General features: G+C 46.6%; 1 protein-coding gene across 1 annotated transcript in view; it reads right to left on the reverse strand.

Annotated features, from left to right (window-relative positions):
• Nucleotides 1-18,463, reverse strand: part of LOC146058366 (protein maelstrom homolog) — a 21,842-nt gene extending 3,379 nt beyond the window's left edge. Inside the window, exons 1-5 of the mRNA XM_083170651.1 lie at nucleotides 17,743-18,463; nucleotides 13,259-13,363; nucleotides 12,236-12,271; nucleotides 11,489-11,561; nucleotides 1,795-1,996 (exon numbers count right to left, since the gene is read on the reverse strand). Of these exons, the coding sequence (XP_083026777.1) occupies nucleotides 1,795-1,996; nucleotides 11,489-11,561; nucleotides 12,236-12,271; nucleotides 13,259-13,363; nucleotides 17,743-17,874 (548 nt within the window). The 5' untranslated portion in view covers nucleotides 17,875-18,463. The remainder of the gene's footprint in view (nucleotides 1-1,794; nucleotides 1,997-11,488; nucleotides 11,562-12,235; nucleotides 12,272-13,258; nucleotides 13,364-17,742) is intronic.
• Between the last annotated feature and the right edge of the window lie 1,767 nt (nucleotides 18,464-20,230).

Raw genomic sequence — 20,230 nt, forward strand, 5'->3', positions numbered from 1 at the left:
CTGCTCCCGTTAATTCAAATAAACTGAAAATCTGTTGTGGGTCTGAGAGGAGATGTTCCCCAACGGCTTCTCTGATGATGTAAAAACATAGAGAGTACCCGCACCAGTTTTAGTGACCTTTTTCTCCACTTCAATAAATTATTCTTGGAAAAATGTTCTTTAATATTTTTTCAATGAGGGAGGTGCCACCCACTACTTAATAATAGACAAACTACAAACAAGAGCAAAGTATGTATAAATGTGGGTGCACTTAAAGTCCAAAATTAGGTCATAAAATATAACTTAATAATTTTACATAAAATTGGTGAAATATTAAAAAGGCACTTGTTTCCTAGCACGGCCACAATCGCGGGCATCGTGTACCTTAAAGTTAAGGTACACGATGCCCGCGATGGACCCGATTTCCTTTGAAATCAGGTCCATTTTGCCGGCAAAGGAAAAATCGCGGGCATCGCGTTGGTCGCGGCCATTAACATAGCCCCTGACGCGACCGACGCGATGCCCGCGATTTTGCCATAGGCTTCAATGTTAAAATAATTTTTAACATTGAAATCGGGAGCATCGCGTCGGTCTTGTGCCATTATAATGGCACAAGATGAGATGGACTTGATTAAGTCCATCTCACATAGGAAACAATGTGAAATGGGCCAATATGACCCATTTCACATTGTATATGGCCCCGTCGTTACCCCACGATTGACGCGAACCCGAAGCGTGGCGAGCGCAGCGAGCCCGCGAGGGTCGGCGGTGCGCGTCCTCAGACCTTTTCATTCCCCTACTATCCACGTCGGCGTGGAGAATATAAAGTGTGGCGAGCGCAGCGAACCACCGTGCCCGAAGCGTGGCGAGCGGACGCGTATACCTGAAGTAATACGCGTGCGCTCGCCACGCTTCGGGCTCGCCACACTTTATATTCTCAACTCCACGCTGACGTGGATAGTAGGGGAATGAAAAGGTCGGAGGACGTGCACCGCCGCCGCTCGCCACGCTTCGGGTTCGCGTCAATCGTGGTGTGGCGTTCAGGGTGTCAAATTGGGGGTGTAGGGAATATTTTACATTGAATCTAATGTAAAATCGGGTCCCAGGGACCCTATTCACATTTGATTGAATTAAAAAATCGGGTCGGTCGCATCGCATGCGATTTGGTCGCATGCGATGCGACCGATGCAATTTTTCCGACACGACCACCCCGATGGAAATCGGTGTGGCCGTGCTAGGAAACAAGTACCTATTAAAATACAGTAGTGAGAATGAAAGAAAGAATGTGGTTTAAAACAGACCCCACAGATTACCGTTTTAAAACATATACTGATTCTACGCTGTGCTAATACATTGTTTCACATAAGTATGATGGCACACTAGCAGCGGTCTTTTAACGAGCCAACGACCGTTTCACGCAGGGACAACATATCCCCTATCATTGAAGCATCACGAAGCAGTGGTCTTTATATGTTTTAAACCACATTCTATCTTTCATTCTCACTACTATATTTTAATATTTCACCAATTTTATGTAAAATTATTAAAAGTTATATTTTATGACCTAATTGTGGACTTTAAGTGCACCCACATTTATACTTACTTTGCTCTTTTTGTTTGTGGCTTCTCTGATCATTCCCCGAACATGGTCATTCTGTCTATCATTTTCCAGGATGCAATAGAGAATGATGGACAGGATTGGATTGGTTGCTATAGGCAACATCATCACTTTCGTTTTTAGAAGTTTTAGTAAATTTGCTTCTCAGTCTCATGTCCCGGCACTTACATACATTTCCCACAGAAGTAAGAACTAACCCAACTTGGTCACAGTACGAGGAGAGTGATACGTCGGGCACCTCACCTGGGTCGATGAAGTCGTGGAACGTGCCCATTATTCCATTGAGCAGTGAGTATCGCACACAGCCGATCTCACAGGGGACGAACGGCTGGGTACACAGGCTGGGCATATCTCCATGGCTGAACACGTTAATGAGGTAAATCACTTTGCTTTCCAAGCCTGCAAAACAAGCATTGACCGTGCGTTACACCGAGGCATTGAGGATGTAGATTTCTAAGACTATGGGGGTTATTGTAATTTGTTCGCCCCCCTGCGCGTTCGCACGGGGGGACCAATGTTTTACTACAGTGCATGTGCAATTGTGCGCATCTGCATACGCTGGGTGCGAACAGGAACGGCAAACTGCCTGTTCGCCATACCGTTCGCACCCACCAGTGTGGGCAGGGGGCAGCGGGTGGACGTGCCCATGGGAACTACGGATGGTGTAATGGTTAGCATTACTGCTTATCTAGACTTTAGATGTAGCTTATCTAGGCTTTAGTAAAGCTTTTGACACTGTCCCACATCGCAGACTGTTAAATAAACTTGAAAGCTTGGGATTGGATTCTAAAGGTGGCCATACACACTCAGATTTATCTTCAGATCTGGATGGCTGGAACAAAAACATGGTTATGGATGAGAGCAAATGACAGTTGACCTTTTGCTTGGAAATGCTGGAAAACTGACAAACTGTCACTCATCCATAACCAGGTTTTTTTTCCAACCAGTCAGATCGGATGATAAATCTTACTAGTGTATGGGCACCTCTAGATAGTTGAATGGATAAGAGCATGGTTGCAGGACAGAAAACAGAGAGTTGTAGTAAACGGAGTACAGTCAAAGGAGGGAAAGGTTACAAGTGGAGTACCCCAGGGATCTGTACTTGGACCGGTGCTTTTTAATATCTTTATTGGCGATATTGCAAATGGAATTGAGGGTAAAATGTGCCTTTTTGCAGATGACACAAAGGTATGCAACAGGGTAGACACACCAGGAGGGGTAAAACAAATGATTGAGGATCTAGGTAGATTAGAGGAATGGTCAAGAGCATGGCAACTACAGTTTAATGCCAAAAAATGCAAAATCATGCACTTGGGTCTCAGAAATCCAAAGACTAAATATAGTATAAATGGCACTATAATGGAAACTACTGAGGAAGAGAGGGATCTAGGTGTCACTATTTCAGGGGACTTAAAAGCAGGTAGGCAATGTAACAAAGCAATGAAGAAGGCAAGTCAGATGCTTGGTTGCATAGGGAGAGGTATCAGCAGTAGAAAGAAAGAAGTAATAATGCCACTGTATAGGTCATTGGTACGACCTCACCTAGAGTACTGTGTTCAGTTCTGGAGGCCATATCTCCAGAAGGATATAAATACATTAGAGACTGTACAAAGAAGGGCAACTAAAATGGTGAATGGCCTACATCACAAAACGTATCAGGAAAGACTAAAAGATTTTAATATGTATAGTTTAGAGCAGAGAAGGGAAAGGGGGGACAGGATAGAAACTTTTAAATATATCAAGGGTTTTAACAAGGTACAGGAGGGAGACATTAGTCACAGGAAGAGGAGCAACAGAACACGAGGACATGCACTGACACTAGGGGGAGGAAGGTACAGGTGGGAGACATTCTTCACAGGAAGAGGAGCAGTAGAACACGAGGACATGCACTGACACTAGAGGGAGGAAGGTACAGGTGGGAGACATTCTTCACAGGAAGAGGAGCAGCAGAACATGAGGACATACTGTACACTGACACTAGGGGGAGGAAGGTACAGGTGGGAGACATTCTTCACAGGAAGAGGAGCAGCAGAACACGAGGACATGCACTGAAACTAGAGGGAGGAAGATTCAGGGGAAATGTAAGGAAGAATTACCTCACAGAAATAGTAGATAAGTGGAATAGCCTCCCATCAGAGGTGGTAGAGGCAAATACAGTAGTACAATGTAAACATGCTTGGGATAAGCATATTGATATCCTTACAAAAAAATAAGGATCAAATATGGTTTGAGGTAACATGTTTAAAAAAGGGGCAGACTAGATGGGCCAAGTGGTTCTTTTTTTTTTTTTTTTTAAATACTTTTTATTGTATTTTCAAAGTTTTTCATACAGTTGGCTTTACATAAAGACATTTTATCTTTTACAGTTTGCTTGTATGATACAAAAATAGACTGTGTTACACACAACATTAACTTTCAATTGCACTTTTTGGTTCTACCAGAGAACCTCATCTCTCGTTACAGTGAAAGGAGATCAACTTGAGTCCGTACATATTATATAATTTTTTTTTTTTTTTTTTTTTTTTCACTTTGTCTCTAAACATAATAAAAACTTAATTCTCCTGTAAAACAATTCTCTTGACTGTTTTTTCTCCTTTTATATTTTTTATATGGATCCTGTGTGGTATTGTACCAGTCATTATGTCTTCATGCTTCTACACATTATATAAAACACATTAATTATTTAAATTAAAATCAAAGTATAACTAACTGAGAGTGAGGGGGAAAGTATTAAGGTGAGATTGGGGATCACTGGGAAGACAGACAGTGGGGGGGGGGGGGGGGGGGTGGATCTGGTTGCTTCGTCTAGATTTCACATATACACCTTAGTAATTCTAAACCCTATCATTTCCGCCTTGCCAAACAACATTAGCTTGATCATCCTGCTAATTGTCGCTGAAGGAACCATGTGGTATTCTCGAATAGTTTTTGTATATATGCCTGGGTTTCTGCTTCATAGCTTAATATCACAGTTTCCCACTTCTTGTAGAACTGAAACACACCCTGTTCTATGTTTTGTAACGCCGCCTGTCTTTCATATAATATGACGTCCAGTAACATTCGCTTATATTCTGTTATGGATGGGGTCTGTTTCATTATCCAGTACTTGAGTATTAGTTTCTTAGCCAATGTGAGTAACACTGATAATGCAGGTATTATACCTCTCTTATTTTTACCCAGGTCCCAATCCTTAAAATATAGAAATAAGCATGGGGATAGTTGAGCCGTAACTTTCACATTAAATATCTTATTTATATATGCAATCAATTTGTGCCAGAAGGTTCTCACCTTCCTGCACTCCCAAAAATTATGTATAAAAGTCGCGCCCAACATGCCACATTTTGGACATAAACCAAGATCATCTACCACGAAGTGGCTCCTTTGTTTTTGAGATATATAGGCACGATTTAAAAATTTCAGGTGAATTTCCTGCAGAGAGGAGGCCCTTAGATACCTTAGAGTATTAGTATTATTTTTGAGTGCATCTTTGAGCTCAGGAGCTGTAGGGACCTCTTTTTTCCAAGACGTCTCCAAAGGGGTTCTCAGCTTCTCTACCTCACTCAATACCAGATTATTATACATAAATCTAATTCTATACCCCATGACATTATGTGCGGATAACAGCGCAAGAACCGGATCTGGGTGGTCTTCACTATCCCAAGCTTTTGGAGTTGATTGAGCGAAATGTCTCATTTGTAAATACATATAAAAACTTTTATCTGTGATATCATATTTCTCTTTCAGCGCCGAGAACACCATTACGGCTCCACCTGGGTCAAACACATCTTTCACTGCCGATATGCCTTTTAATTTCCAACTCACAAAGTTAGCATTTTCTAGTCCTGGTTTGAAACAGGGGTTTCCCCAGAATGTAGTGAAAGGGGAGCTATCATATCTTCTTCCTAGTCTCTTGTTTATAGCTAACCAAGATAAATACGTGTTTTTAAAGAGGATTGATTCAAATATGTGTGACGGGATGGCTGATTTCGGAGCATGGAGTAGAGCTGCTGGGGAAAAGGGAGAGAATATGCTTTCCTCGAGTATACGGTTGGTATACACTGACCTGCCAGTAAGCCAGTCCGTTATATACCTGAAATGCGCAGCCTGGGAAAAATATTGTATATTAGGAAGCCCGAATCCTCCTTCTGCCTTAGGCAAACATAATCTTGGGAGAGAGATTCTAGGTCTCTTCCCTGACCATATAAATTTTCTAAACATTGAATGGCATTTTAGCATGTCTTTCCTACTTAGCTTCAACGGTAACATCTGAAGTATATAAGATAGTTTTGGGAATACTATACTTTTTACTACTGTGATCCTGCCTAATAAGGATAAAGGTAATGATTGCCAATTATCAAGCAGGTTCGACATTTTGTTAAGGATGGGGTGTATGTTTATCTTATACAGTGCGTTATGGTGAAACGGGATCTGGACTCCTAAGTAACTTAGTGAGGTTTGACAGATCTTAAATTTTTCGAATATAGGATCAGTCATAAATGTTGTTATTTGGCCATTTAATGGGAGTAATTGTGATTTGTCGTAATTTACCTTAAATCCTGTGAACCTGCTGTACGTGTCTATTATTTGCATTATCTCTGGGATGGACTTACTTGGGTCAGAAAAAAATAACAATAGGTCGTCTGCAAATAAACTTAATTTTAGTTCTGTATGCCGCATTGATATCCCTTTATAATCCGTTGCTGCCCTTAATTTGATAGCTAGCGGTTCAATAGACATTGCAAAAAGCAGTGGGGAGAGGGGACATCCCTGTCGGGTGCCCCTCCGTATTGGAAAATTCGGGGAAAGGTAGCTATTGGCTAATACTTGGGATGATGCATCGCAGTACAATGCTTTGATAGCTGAAACATACTCCATGGGTATTCCAAAATAGTTTAATGTTTTGTAGAGATGGTCCCAGGTCACTAAATCGAACGCTTTTTCAGCGTCTAATGAGAGCAAGGCCTGTGGGTCAGTTGTTTTATTAGTTTGTACCCACTGCATTGCAGTCAGTACCTTTCTCACATTAACTGTTGAGTGCCTGCCCCAAATGAATCCCGTTTGGTCTACATGAATTATAGCTGGAAGTAACAATTTTAAACGGTCTGCTAGAATTTTGGTATATATTTTGTAGTCTGTGTTTAACAGAGAAATTGGCCTGTAAGAGGCAGGTTGTGTTGGGTCTCTTCCTGGTTTTAGTAGGATTTTTATGATGGCTGCATTAAAGTATTGGGGTAGGGGGGTACCTTTTAAAAAAGAGTTATACATAATTGCTAATGAACTTACTATTTTGGGGGCTAACAACTTATAATATTCATTTGTTAAACCGTCGGGGCCAGGTGATTTGTTTAATTTTAGATTTTTGATTATATTTAGTATTTCCTCTTCCGTGATTGGTTTTGTGAGTGGGTGTGTGTCCTCTGTTGAAAGCCTTGGGATTGTTATTGAGTCCCAAAAGGACTTACTAGCTTCCTCATCTATTGTGGAGTCAGCATATAACGTGGAGTAGAAGTCATGGAGGATATTCGCTATGGATCGACCCGAACTTTGTAGATTCCCCTGAGAATCAGTCAGGGCAGTGATTATTGTTGGGGGGAATTGGCCTTTGAGTAGTCCTGTCAATAATTTATTAGATTTATTACCTAAATTATGGTAGCGACTATGTGCCAGAAAGGAGCGTCTCGTTTCTTGCTGAGACAGTAGGTTGTCAAACAGTTGTTTGTGATGCAAATATAGATTTTTATTTGTTGTTGTGGGGTTCTGTTTGAATTGTTGATAAACTTTAGTTAGTTCAGTCTGAGTATCCAGGTATAGCTTGGCCAATTCTTTATTGTTTTTTGCGCAGTAAGAAATTATTTCGCCCCTTAAGACAGTCTTAGAGGCTTGCCAGAATGTTTGGCAAGCATTCGTTGCCATTTCTGCGTTCTCATGAGAATACACAGTCCAGGTGTGTTCTACCATTTCTTTAAACTTTTTGGAATTGGCCAGTCTAGCTGGATATCTCCATTGGATATATGGGCCCCTGTCTACCTGTGAATCTATGTCGACCCAGCATGTTGCATGATCTGATAGACAGATTGATTCTATTCCCGAATCTCTGATTTTTGGAAATAGAGTGGTTGAAACCAAAATATTATCAATTCGGGATAGCGTATCATGTACCTGGGAGTGGCATGAATACTCCTTCTCCAAGGGATGTTGTGCCCGCCATATGTCTGTTAAGTGCAGCTGTGTTAGTAAAAGGGGGATACCCAGCTTTGGGGCAGATCTCCTACCTGGAGCGTGGGGGGCTCTGTCTAAATATGCAGATGACACAGTATTGAAATCCCCAGCTAAAATTATGGGTTTGTCTGAATATGGGGTCATAAGTTTAACAATTTTCCTAAAGAAATCAGCAGAAAAAACATTAGGTGCATATACATTGCATAAAGCATATCTAACAGCGTGTATTGTCACATCCACTATTGCATATCTACCCTCGGGATCACTCTTAGTAGAGTGTACAGTCACCGGTATGTTCTTCTTTACCATTATAGCCACTCCTCGTGATTTTGTGTTATATGGCGCTGAGGTTAATAAGGACCATCCTAATGTATTTAGCTTTAACATTTCTATAGGGGATAGATGAGTTTCTTGGAGGAATGCTATGTCGACCTTCAATTTGTTCAAGTATTGTAATATTTTTTTTCTTTTGGAGGGCAAGTGAAAGCCGCGTACATTAAAAGTACCAATCTTTATCTGGGCCATCTTTTATGAAAAGAGGGAGAAGATTGCAGCTGGATCATTGAAGACCAGGCCATTTAAAATGTGTATTGGAGGTCGAGATAGGGTGTTCGTACTCCATAAACAACCAGGGGGGGAGGGGGGAGGACATGACACAAAAGGGAAACACAAAAGGGCACAATGTAAAACATTAAGAAAATGCAAAAACAAAACAACATTTGCAGGCACTGTCGGTTTTCTGATAAGAGTAAAAAGCTGCCACATAATCACTTCAATCGCCTCCACCTCAGCGCCTGCTGTAATTGAACCTATCTGACTTCCAGATAGCCAGACCGCCAAATGGCTGCCTGGTTTTCCGTGGCCGGACCTAGTGTCCAGCCTCTGCTGTACTTTTAACTTAACCGTGAGCAGTTGTGGCTCGCCCCAGCCTTACTGAACTAAGATGTAACTACCGTTTTGGCTTTAACTATCACACATATATATTTCTCTCTAAAGAAAGAAAAATAAAACTATAACTGTGTCCACTCTTAAATCTAGCGAACTAAACATTAAATATGCAACATCAACTGACTCCATCTTGATCTAAAAACCTGTGAGTCGGTATGGAATCGAGTCATCATGGGTCCTGGAAGAACTTAGTTCAAAGTCTTTCTTTTTGGCCTCTAGGCATTATAAATGGATATATAGCGTATGGAATCAAAGTCCATTGTTCATTTTAATCACAGCGTAGCGGCCAATCAACAGTTTCCAGGTTTTGTTGTTTGTAAGCTTACGCTGTCTCCTCTACTGTTACTCTTCTTCACCTGGGGGGGAGGGGTTGAAAGTTTCCTGTGCTTCTTCCATGAGGAATTTGTCCGCGTCTTGGACAGTGGAGAAGTCTTTATATGAGTTTCCATAAAATAAGCGTAGACGGGCCGGGAACATTAGGGCAAACTTCTTGCCATCTTGCACTAGTTTCGTGCATAGTGGGGAGAATTCTTTTCGTGCACGCAGGACTTCGGCCGAATAATCTTGGAATATTAAAATATTTTTAGAGTTCCATTGAAGGCGTTTCTGTTTACGGTATGCGACCCAAATTGCTTCCTTATGTAGAAAGTTTAGACTTTTAAATATGACTGGTCTTGGTCTGGGGTCAGAATCAGCCCGTGGCGGTCCTAGCCTGTGTGCCCTCTCCACAATCATTCCATTGCATTGGTCTTGTATCTGCAGTAATTCGGGGAGGGTTTGGGTGATAAAAGAATAAAGGGCCGGTCCTTTTATCGTCTCAGGGAGGCCCAGGATTCTAAGGTTGTTACGTCTTGATTGATTTTCAAGACTGTCCACTTTGTTTAGTAGCTGGTACTGAGTTTTCTGCATGGAGTCAGTATGAGCCTTTATTTTAGCCACGTCCTCAAATACTTCTCCCAGCCTTTGCTCATTAGTATTTACTTTCTTGACAATTTGTTTAATTTGGGACTTAATATCCTGCACTGCTTGGGTCATCTTAGCAGTGTGGGTGTCCATTATTGGGTTCACAGTCTCTTGTACTGCACGCACAATGTCTGCATAGGTGAGGGGTGCTGTCTGTGAGTGAGGTGGCTGCCCCTGTGTTTGATCAAATAGATCTATTTGTGACTATTATGGGACCTGTACCCCCAGCACTTACTGTGTCTCCTCTGTCCTGGAAAGAGAACTGCTGCAGGTCTGGCTTTTGCGCGGTGGCCATTTTGGGAGCACTCCTACTCCTTTGTGGGCGCCTGCTTTGATCCTCCTTAGCGCTGCAGGGGTCCAGGAGCCGGTTCATCTGTGCCCTTATAGGTGGTGGAGGTAGGTCTGCCAGTCAGGGGGCTGCCGGTAATGTCTGCTAGGTACTGCTGCTCGGAGCACAGGGCGCGCGGCACCCCGGGTGACGTCACACGCCGACACCGCCGGAGCGCTCTCTCACTAAAAGCCTCTCACCCGGCAGCCGGGTGACGCGGCAATCGTTCTGGAGGCTGCGGCGGCTTCCGCAATGCGTCCGGCACAGGGGATCGGGTTGTTGAGGAGTGAGTGGCGGCGTTAAAGCTATGATGTGCTGGGGCGGCCACGGAGCTCCCGTCCACACGTCCTCTCACATCCCCGCCGGAACCGGAAGTCGGGCCAAGTGGTTCTTATCTGCCGTCACATTCTATGTTTCTATGCCTCACAGAGGTCATGGGTTCAATTCCCACCATGGCCCTAACTGTGCGGAGTTTGTATATTCTCTCTGTACTTGCGTGGGTTTCCTCCGGGTACTCCTGTTTCCTCCCACATTCCAAAAAGATACTGGTAGGCTAATTGGCTCCCAACAAATTAACCCTAGAATGTCTGTGTGTGCGTGTACATGTGGTAGGGAATATAGATTGTACGCTCCACTGGGGCAGGGACTGATGTGACTGTTCAAATATTCTCTGTACTGCGCTGCGGAATATGTGTGCGCTATATAAGAAACGGTTAATAAATAAATAATAAATGGGAACGCCCAGCGTTTCATGGGTGTTCCCACGGAAATTTGGCAGCGGAGCGGCTGACATAACCAGATGTCAGCTGTCCACCCCGTTCCTGTACAGGACGCACATGCAAAACTAAGACTCCTGAGATTTGCGTGTATGTACGAAATGATTAGATGGTCGGCAACCATTGAATAATTTGTTTCCCGCACCCAAGGCTGTGAATGGTTGTTTATGCAAAACATCCATTCGCAGCCAAGCGAGGGGGGTGCGCGGATGTACAAGCGTCGGGCAGCGTTAAAACCACACGGAATATGGTGCTAGGTTTTAAGTGGGTCATACCCTACGTACGAAGCTGTGGAGAGAAATAAAATAACATCCAATCAGTTGCCAAGTGTCACGTTACAGGCTGTTTAAATGGCAGTAGGGAGCTGCTTGGCTGGTATTTATCTGGGTCCGCTTTATTTGTCCCCAAAATGTGTAATGGGCACCAATCCTATGCCAGCTACTTTTGCATAACTGATTATAAAAGGCTAGTGAGCCTATCACAGACTGCCAGCGAGGGAAGCTTGTGATTGGCTGAGGGGCTAGGTTTTGGAGATTAGTGAAACAATTTAGCAAAGAAATGCTTTATTTATACATCGTCAGCTTGAATCCTGCATAACCGCCATTTGCAGGAGTCACACTCACCACTAGCGCCACCAAGAGGGGGTTACAAACATACCCTTCATCGGCGTATGTGCCTGCTCCGAATGCTGGAACGGGAACGCTCCTCTGGACTGTTCTTTCTGCTGCACCTTTTAAAAATGTAGTCATGTGATTAGTAAAAGCATTGCGGAACCTCTGCGCAAACTGTAACACGCGTTTGGTCTATAAAACATTATGTCAGGAAAAATTGTAGAGGTCAAAAAAGGTACCGCTATCATTGCCTTCATTTGTATATGTGCCATAAATGTCTGTACACAACAAAGGGCCTTATTCTAGTTCACTCTTTCTGACAAAATCCTTCTTAGATGGACAAAACCATGTGCACTGCAGGTGGGGCAGATGTAACATGTGCAGAGAGCGTTAGATTTGGGTGAGTTATTTTGTTTCTGTGCAGGGTAAATACTGGCTGCTTTATTTTTACACTGCAATATAGATCTCAATTTGAAGTAAAACTCCAACCAAATCTAACTCTCTCTGTACAAGTAACATCCGCCCCACCTGCAGTGCACATGGATTTGTCCATCCAAGAAGGATTTTGTCAGAAAGAGTGAACTAGAATAAGGCCCAAAGACACAAAAGCCTTGCATAAAATGATCGCATATCCCAAATGCATTTAAAACCCAGTTTAATCCAATCCCCCCCACCCTATATCACCATAGCATTTATTTCAATAGATTACTGGATGGAGGAAGGTAGGAAAACAACAGAGAAAGAAAAACGATAGAGAACTAAAACATAGTTTAAACATCAATCAAGTGCTCACCCCTATTTGGGAGGTGCGATCTGACACAGGTGTTCTCTGTGGGCATAGACAGACATTACTGTAACATAATAATACAGCCCTGCCATCTACTGTACTACTCATATAACACAAGCATAATGTACAGTGCCCCAAGCATAAAAGTCACTAAAGTCCAACTGTTTGTTTCAACAGGTTTCTTTTTCCTCACCAATTAAATAATAATTTTACAGTATTTAAATATATAATACGTCCCGAAGAGTGCGGTACGGTGGAGATAGAGAGATATAGATATATATATACACATATATATATATATATATATATATATATATATATATATATATATATATATATATATATATATATATATATACACACATACACACACACACACACACATACATATATATACACACACACATGCACACATTTAGATTTTTATATATACCTCTGATTTTGAACAGAAGGGCCGCACCCTGCCCATTTTTAAAAACCTCAAAATGCACCCTACCCTTTTAGTTTGTGGCACTGTACGCCCATACGTTGCACCCCCACCCCACCGTGCTGACATGCCGCTGAGAACTTTCGGGATGTGCCATCATGTGTAATGGGCATAATGGTGTTTGCCATCTGTGTAAAGGGCATTATGGTGTGTGGTAGAATGTATAAGAGGAATTACAGTGTGTGCTATAATGTGTATTCGTCATTACGACAGAATATGTAATGGGCATAGTATAACAATGTTTAATGGGTGTAATCCTAATGCTGTGTCCAATTTTATATATACATTTTTTGTTTTGTTTCTAATAAAGATTTCTAATATAAAAAGTGCCCTCCCGATAAAAAAAAAAAAAAAAAAAAGTGTCCTGCCCGGTGGTCAGCATCCTGCCCTAAAAAAAAATCCTAGAGTAAACACACACGATAATAGTACAAAATAAGCGATATTGTTTGTAATTTTGCTTAGTGTGTATGGGGCGTTACACAGAAAGGCCTGACGTGTGTATATGCCCAACAGCAGGATTCTGACAGCCCCCAGGTATTTACGTCTCTGTGCCCATAATTCGTTACGGGGCTGGGCGGGTCAGGCTCCTGGTTCTTCCAGGCCTTGGCTCTCTCTGCGTATCGCTCTTTCTCTTCAGTGGTCAACATCTAAAAGGCAAAACACACTTCAGACAAAAGTCATATATAGAACACATTCAGGTGTATTAAGGGCCCCCATCCATCACCCGGCGGCAGGATCACATACAAGAGACATCGTATGCAGTCCTTCTGCATATGATGTATCGTACACAATCTCAGTTCTGGCTGTGGGATCCAATGGATCCTTAGCACAATATGTCCGATCTCCGGAGACAAAACACACACACTTTTCATCTGATTTCTCAGAACGATTCATCAAAATCGGAAGAAAAGGGCCAAAAGTCGGACAAGTGGGTGGGCACCTTAAAGGCCTCCATACACTAGTCCGATTTCACACGATTCCAACAGATAGGGCGGAGAAATCAAATAAAATTGGACAAAATCGCAAGTGTTTGACATCCGCTCCGATGCGCATTGGCCCAGAGGTGCTGCACATAAGATCAATTGTATGTGCAGCCGTCAGCGGCGCATCAAGGGTGGTTTTTATCATGGATTTACCCCGGTAGCCACATGGCATTTGGGGGGGGAAGTTCCCCGCGGCGACCTGGCAATAAGCTGGGTTGCTGATGTCATCAGGGACGGGCGGCACTGGGTCATTGGGGGAGGCGGCAGCACTTGGAGTGGACACTGCCTCCTCCGTATAGTGTTAACAGGACCTTGGTCGCTCGATCCGGGTTACGCTTTTAACACTGACCAGCAACCCAGGTCGGACCCGGATAAAACCATTCTTTTAACGGGTGCGGATCGTTTTATCAACCACACTTAGGTCGACATGCAACTAGGTCGACAGGGTTCTAGGTCGACAGGTCGCCTCTGGTTTTTTACCCGAATGTCGACACAGTCGACACGGACACAGTTGGAAGTCAACCAGAGCCCCTCACATCGCTTGCAATGCTTCAGCACACAATTTTCGCTGCACTCAGCACACAATTTTATTCTCCCACCACGCTCTAGTGGATGGTAGGGCATGAAATACCGCCTGTCAGCACATGTCGGCTCAAAAACCAGTAAAAAAACAAAACATGTCGACCTAGACACCTGTTGACCTTCAACCATGTCGACCTAGTTGCATGTCGACCCAAGTGTGGTCGATAATACGACCATATACCCTTTTAACTCAGGTCTGACAGCCAGACCTGGGTTTTTTCAAAAGGCCCTTCCACACCGCTTGGTGACCCGGGTTATTTGTGTGGTGTGAAAGGTGCTACAGCCCTCATATAGAACCCAGGTAGCTAAAAAGTAGCTTATGCTGCTTTCCCACTGCCTACACGGGTAATGACCCGTTTTTTTTAAACGGGTCTTTAAACGGGTAAGAGCCATAAAGACCCTTTCCCACTGCAGCTTTTAAACGGTAAATTACTGTTTAAAAGCTGTTTTGTCACATTCACACTTACCCGTTTAAAAACCCGTTTAAGCAGTGTAAAGATGGGGGGGGGGGGGGGGATTAAAAAAAAAAAACAGCGTGGGGTCCCCCCACTGCTGTAACCAGCACCAGACTGAAAGAGCTGGGGCTGGTAATAAAAAATCAGGAAACCCGGCAAATAGGGGTTCCCTGATTTTTTACAACCAGCCCCAGGCTCCAGGTCCGGGGCTGGTTCCCAAAATACGGGGGACAAAATGACTAGGGGTCCCCCGTATTTTAAGAACCAGCCCCAGGCCAAACCAGCCAGCAGGGTAATGCCACAGCCAGGGGACACTTATTATATAAGGTACCGCGGCCAAAGAGCATTAACCCTACCGACCAGTCAGCCTGGCCAGGGGCCCTGGGGGAGTGGGGACCCCCCCAATGAAGGGGTCCCCCCCCCTCCAGGACTTACCTGACCAGGCTGAAGCCTGGTGCTGTCCCCGATGCCCCTGGGCGGTGGGCATCGGGCTGAAGGAATGGTGTAAAAAGATAGAATAAAAACTATTGTCTTTTACTGGTGAACTATGAGTCCCAGCAAGCCTCCCCCGCAAGCTGGGACTTGGAGAACCACAAGTCCCAGCCTGCGGGGCATTAAAGGGCCCGCTGGGTCTTGTAGTTCCACAGTAAAAGAAATAGTACAATAAACACACTGACACACATGAAAAATAAAAGTTTAATACATACATAACACATACATACTGATACTTACCTATCTTGAGCCCGTAGGTAGCCCTGGTCCTGATGTCCTGGTCGGCATCCCTGTCGGCGACGGCGGTCCGGAGTCCGAAGAAATCCATGTGGGAACCTATGGAAGTAAACCATACTCACCTGTCCCAGCGCGACGTAGTCCAGGTAAGGGTCTTTGCAAAAAAACAAACCGAGAACGCGAAACCAGCCCGGACAGCTGAGCCGCACGGTGTTTGTTTACATCGTGCGGCTCCGCCTCCCGAATGCCGCTATTGGCCGCCTTGCGGCCAATCAGGAGCCGCTGCCGCACGATGTAAACAAACACCGTGCGGCTCAGCTGTCCGGGCTGGTTTCGCGTTCTCGGTTTGTTTTTTTGCAAAGACCCTTACCTGGACTACGTCGCGCTGGGACAAGTGAGTATGGTTTCCTTCCATAGGTTCCCACATGGATTTCTTCGGACTCCGGACCGCCGACGCCGACAGGGATGCCGACATGGATACAGACGCCGACACGGACCAGGACATCAGGACCAGGGCTACCTACGGGCTCAAGATAGGTATCAGTATGTATGTGTTATGTATGTATTAAACTTTTATTTTTCACGTGTGTCAGTGTGTTTATTGTACTATTTCTTTTACTGTGGAACTACAAGACCCAGCGGGCCCTTTAATGCCCCGCAGGCTGGGACTTGTGGTTCTCCAAGTCCCAGCTTGCGGGGAGGCTTGCTGGGACTCATAGTTCACCAGTAAAAGACAATAGTTTTTATTCTATTTTTTACACCATTCCATCAGCCCGATGCCCACGGGCATCGGGGACAGCACCAGGCTTCAGCCTGGTCAGGTAAGTCCTGGAGGGGGGGACCCCTTCATTGGGGGGGTCCCCACTTCCCCAGGACCCCTGGCCAGGCTGACTGGTCGGTAGGGTTAATGCTTTGGCCGCGGGACCTTATATAATAAGTGTCCCCCAGCTGTGGCATTACCCTGCTGGCTGGTTTGGCCTGGTTCTTAAAATACGGGGGACCCCTAGTCATTTTGTCCCCCGTATTTTGGGAACCAGCCCCGGACCTGGAGCCTGGGGCTGGTTGTAAAAAATCAGGGAACCCCTATTTGTCGGGTTTCCTGATTTTTTTAATACCAGCCCCGGCTCCTTCAGCCTGGTGCTGGTTACGGCAGTAGGGGGGGGACCCCATGCCGGTTTTTTTTTAACGGGTAAAGGGCTACCCCTTTCCCACTGCCGAAAAAACGGCTCTTACACGGTAAAAACACTGCTTTTTACCCGGTTAACAAATACCGGTATTTGTTACCCGTGTAAAGCAACCTGGAGCTTTCCCACTGCAGCTCTAGCCGTTTAAAAAGGCTAAAAAAACAGCATTTTACCGTGTAAAGCCTGCAGTGGGAAAGGGCATTAGAGGACACTTTTATAATAAAATGATTTAGTTAAATATAACACTTCAATCCAACGCAGGCGTTGGTCATGTAAAATTATCCGTTAGACATTTACTTTCATTCACTATCGATATTTTACTCATTGATGTTCTGTGTTGCAATCAGTAACTTCTGGCGATACAGAGGTGCGAGTTGAAATGCAGACGCCCTCAGCTAACAGAGACCAATTGGCGCAACACTTGAATAGCGCTGTTGGGTATCATCTACATGGATGCCGGCAAAAACAGAATCTGGTCCTACGAAAACCTACCTTAGAAGCAGCATACAAACATGTCACATGTTATGGTAGAGTCTCTCCTAGGACAGAACATGGTACATACATACATACATACATACAACGGAAAGACCTGTTACATTGGGCCTAATTCAGACCTGATCACAGAGAGAGTTACATTTGGAGGAGTTCTTACACTGCAACTTAGAGGTCAGTTTGAACACACCCCACCCAAATCTAACTCTCTCTGCACCTGTTACATCTGCCCCACCTGCAGTGCAGAACAAAGTTCTGCGATTAAGCCTGAATTAGACCCACTGTTCTCAAGGCACCACCATGCTTAAGCAGAGTTGGACTTAAAATCAAATTGATTAATGACCAGGCTATGCTCAAATATGGATATCCTTAAAACCTGGACTGTAGGCAGCTGAGTAAACACCAGGCGATAGAAGATCATCCATTTCGCTGTCCAGGGGAGCCGCCCCCAGCATGCGTGTCTGCCTGGGGACACGCGTACTAGTACATACATGGCCTAATGTGTACTCAGCTATAGGGTCCCGGGAGGACTGTGGGGACCGGACATAATTATAGGGGTACACTGCCGCGGGGAAGCCGGGGGTCTCCGGGCCGCACTCACCGCCCAGTCTGCGGAGCACAGCGGGATGGCCTCCCGCACCCCGGACACCTTGTGGCCGCGCTCCCGCAGGGTCTGCACCATGTCCAGCGCGAAGAAGAAGAACGCGTTCCGGCTGGCGCGCTTGTTCGGCATGGCGGCGGCGGCGGCGTCTCCCGGCACACAGCAGCAACAACAGGCGGGGGGGAAGCTCCGCGCAGGCCCGAGGAGAGACTTCCGCCTGATGTCACCGCCGGGGGAGGGGGAACCTGACTGCTGACAGGCAGCGTGCTCTGTCTGTCGCCGGCCTCTCTCTCACACACACACAGCCTCCTCCCGGCCTCTCACACACCACCTCCTACCGAGGCCCTACACACAGCCTCCTCCCGGCCTCTCACACACCACCTCCTACCGAGGCCCTACACACAGCCACCTCCTCCCGAGGCCCTACACACAGCCTCCTCCTGGCCTTTCACACACACCACCTCCTCCCGAGGCCCTACACACAGCCTCCTCCTGGCCTTTCACACACACCACCTCCTCCCGAGGCCCTACACACAGCCTCCTCCTGGCCTTTCACACACACCACCTCCTCCCGAGGCCCTACACACAGCCTCCTCCCGGCCTCTCACACACACCACCTCCTCCCGAGGCCCTACACACAGCCTCCTCCCGGCCTCTCACACACACACACCACCTCCTCCCGAAGCCCTACACACAGCCTCCTCCCGGCCTCTCACACACACACACCACCTCCTCCCGAAGCCCTACACACATCCTCCTCCTGGCCTCTCTCTCACACACACCACCTCCTCCCGAGGCCCTACACACAGCCTCCTCCCGGCCTCTCACACACACCACCTCCTCCCGAGGCCCTACACACAGCCAACTACTCCCGGCCTCTCACACACACACCACCTCCTCCCGAGGCCCTACACACAGCCTCCTCCCAACAAACACACACCACACCGCCTCCTCCTTCTCCCAAGTCCCAGAAAAACACAGCCTCCTCCCGGCCTCACACAAACATACAACACACACTGCCTCCTCCCAAGTCCCAACACACAGCCTCCTCCCAGCCTCTCACACACCTCCCGGCCTCACGCAACACCTCCTCCCAACACCACACCGCCTCCTCCCGAGTCCCTACACAAAGCCTCCTCCCAACACACACCACCTCCTCCCGAGTCCCTACACACAGCCTCCTCGCAACAAACACACACACACACCACACAGCCTCCTTCTCCCATGTCCCAACACACAGCCTCCTCCCAGCCTCACACACAACACCTCCTCCCGGCCTCAGACACACACACACAACACCTCCTCCCAACACACACACACCACACCGCCTCCTTCTCCCAGGTCCCAACACACAGCCTCCTCCCCGCCTCACACAACACCTCCCAACACACACACACCACACCGCCTCCTCCCGAGTCCCAACACACAGCCTACACACACACACAGCATCCTCCCGGCCTCACACACACACACACAGCCTTCTCCAGGCGTCAAACGCACAACACCCCCTCACGACCTCTCGCACACAACACACCACCTCCTCCCGAGTTCCAACACACACACACACACACAGCCTCCTCCCAACAAACACACACACCAAATCACACCACTTCCTCCCAGCACACACCAGACCAGACCACAACTCCTTCTCCCAACACACAGTTTCCTCCTGGCATCACACACACACTGCCTCCTCCTGATTCCCAACATACAGCGTCCTCCTAGCCTCACACACACCACAGCGCCTCCTCTCGAGTCCCAAACACACTGCCTCTTCCTCCCAAGTCCCAACACACCGCCTCCTCCCGGCTTCACACACTCCTGCCAGCTCACCGACAGAACCTCGTCCCAGCACACACACCACAGTGCCTCCTCCTGAGTCCCAACACACACCACAGCGCCTCCTCCTGAGTCCCATCACACACCAAACCACAGCGCCTCCTCCTCCCCCCAAGTCCCAACACACAGCCTCCGCCCGGCCTCACACAATCCACAGCCTCCTACTTCCAGTCACACCGACACCCAGCACATTGACCCTCTACCTACAAATCACACTCAGCACAAGGGCCTCCCTCTTCCCAGTCACACTCGGCACCTGAGCCTCCCTCCTCCCAGTCACACCCGGGCCTCCCACTGCTCAGTCACACTCAGCACCCGGCCTCCCTCCTCCCAGTCACACTCAGCACCCGGCCTCCCTCATCCCAGTCACACCTGGGCCTCCCTCCTCCCAGTCGCACCCGGGCCTCCCACTGCTCAGTCACACTCAGAACCAGGCCTCCCTCTTCCCAGTCACACTCAGCACCCGGCCTCCCTCCTCCCAGTCACACCTGGGCCTCCCACTGCTCAGTCACACTCAGCACCAAGCCTCTCACTGCTCAGTCACTCAGCACCCGGCTTCCCTCCTCCCAGTCACATCCGGCACCTGGGCCTCCCACTGCTCAATCACACTCAGCACCAGGCCTCCCTCCTCCCAGTCACATCCAGCACC

The sequence above is a fragment of the Crinia signifera genome, chromosome 2, assembly GCF_055691185.1.
Source record: "Crinia signifera chromosome 2, ASM5569118v1, whole genome shotgun sequence".
Classification (NCBI taxonomy): Eukaryota; Metazoa; Chordata; class Amphibia; order Anura; family Myobatrachidae; genus Crinia; species Crinia signifera.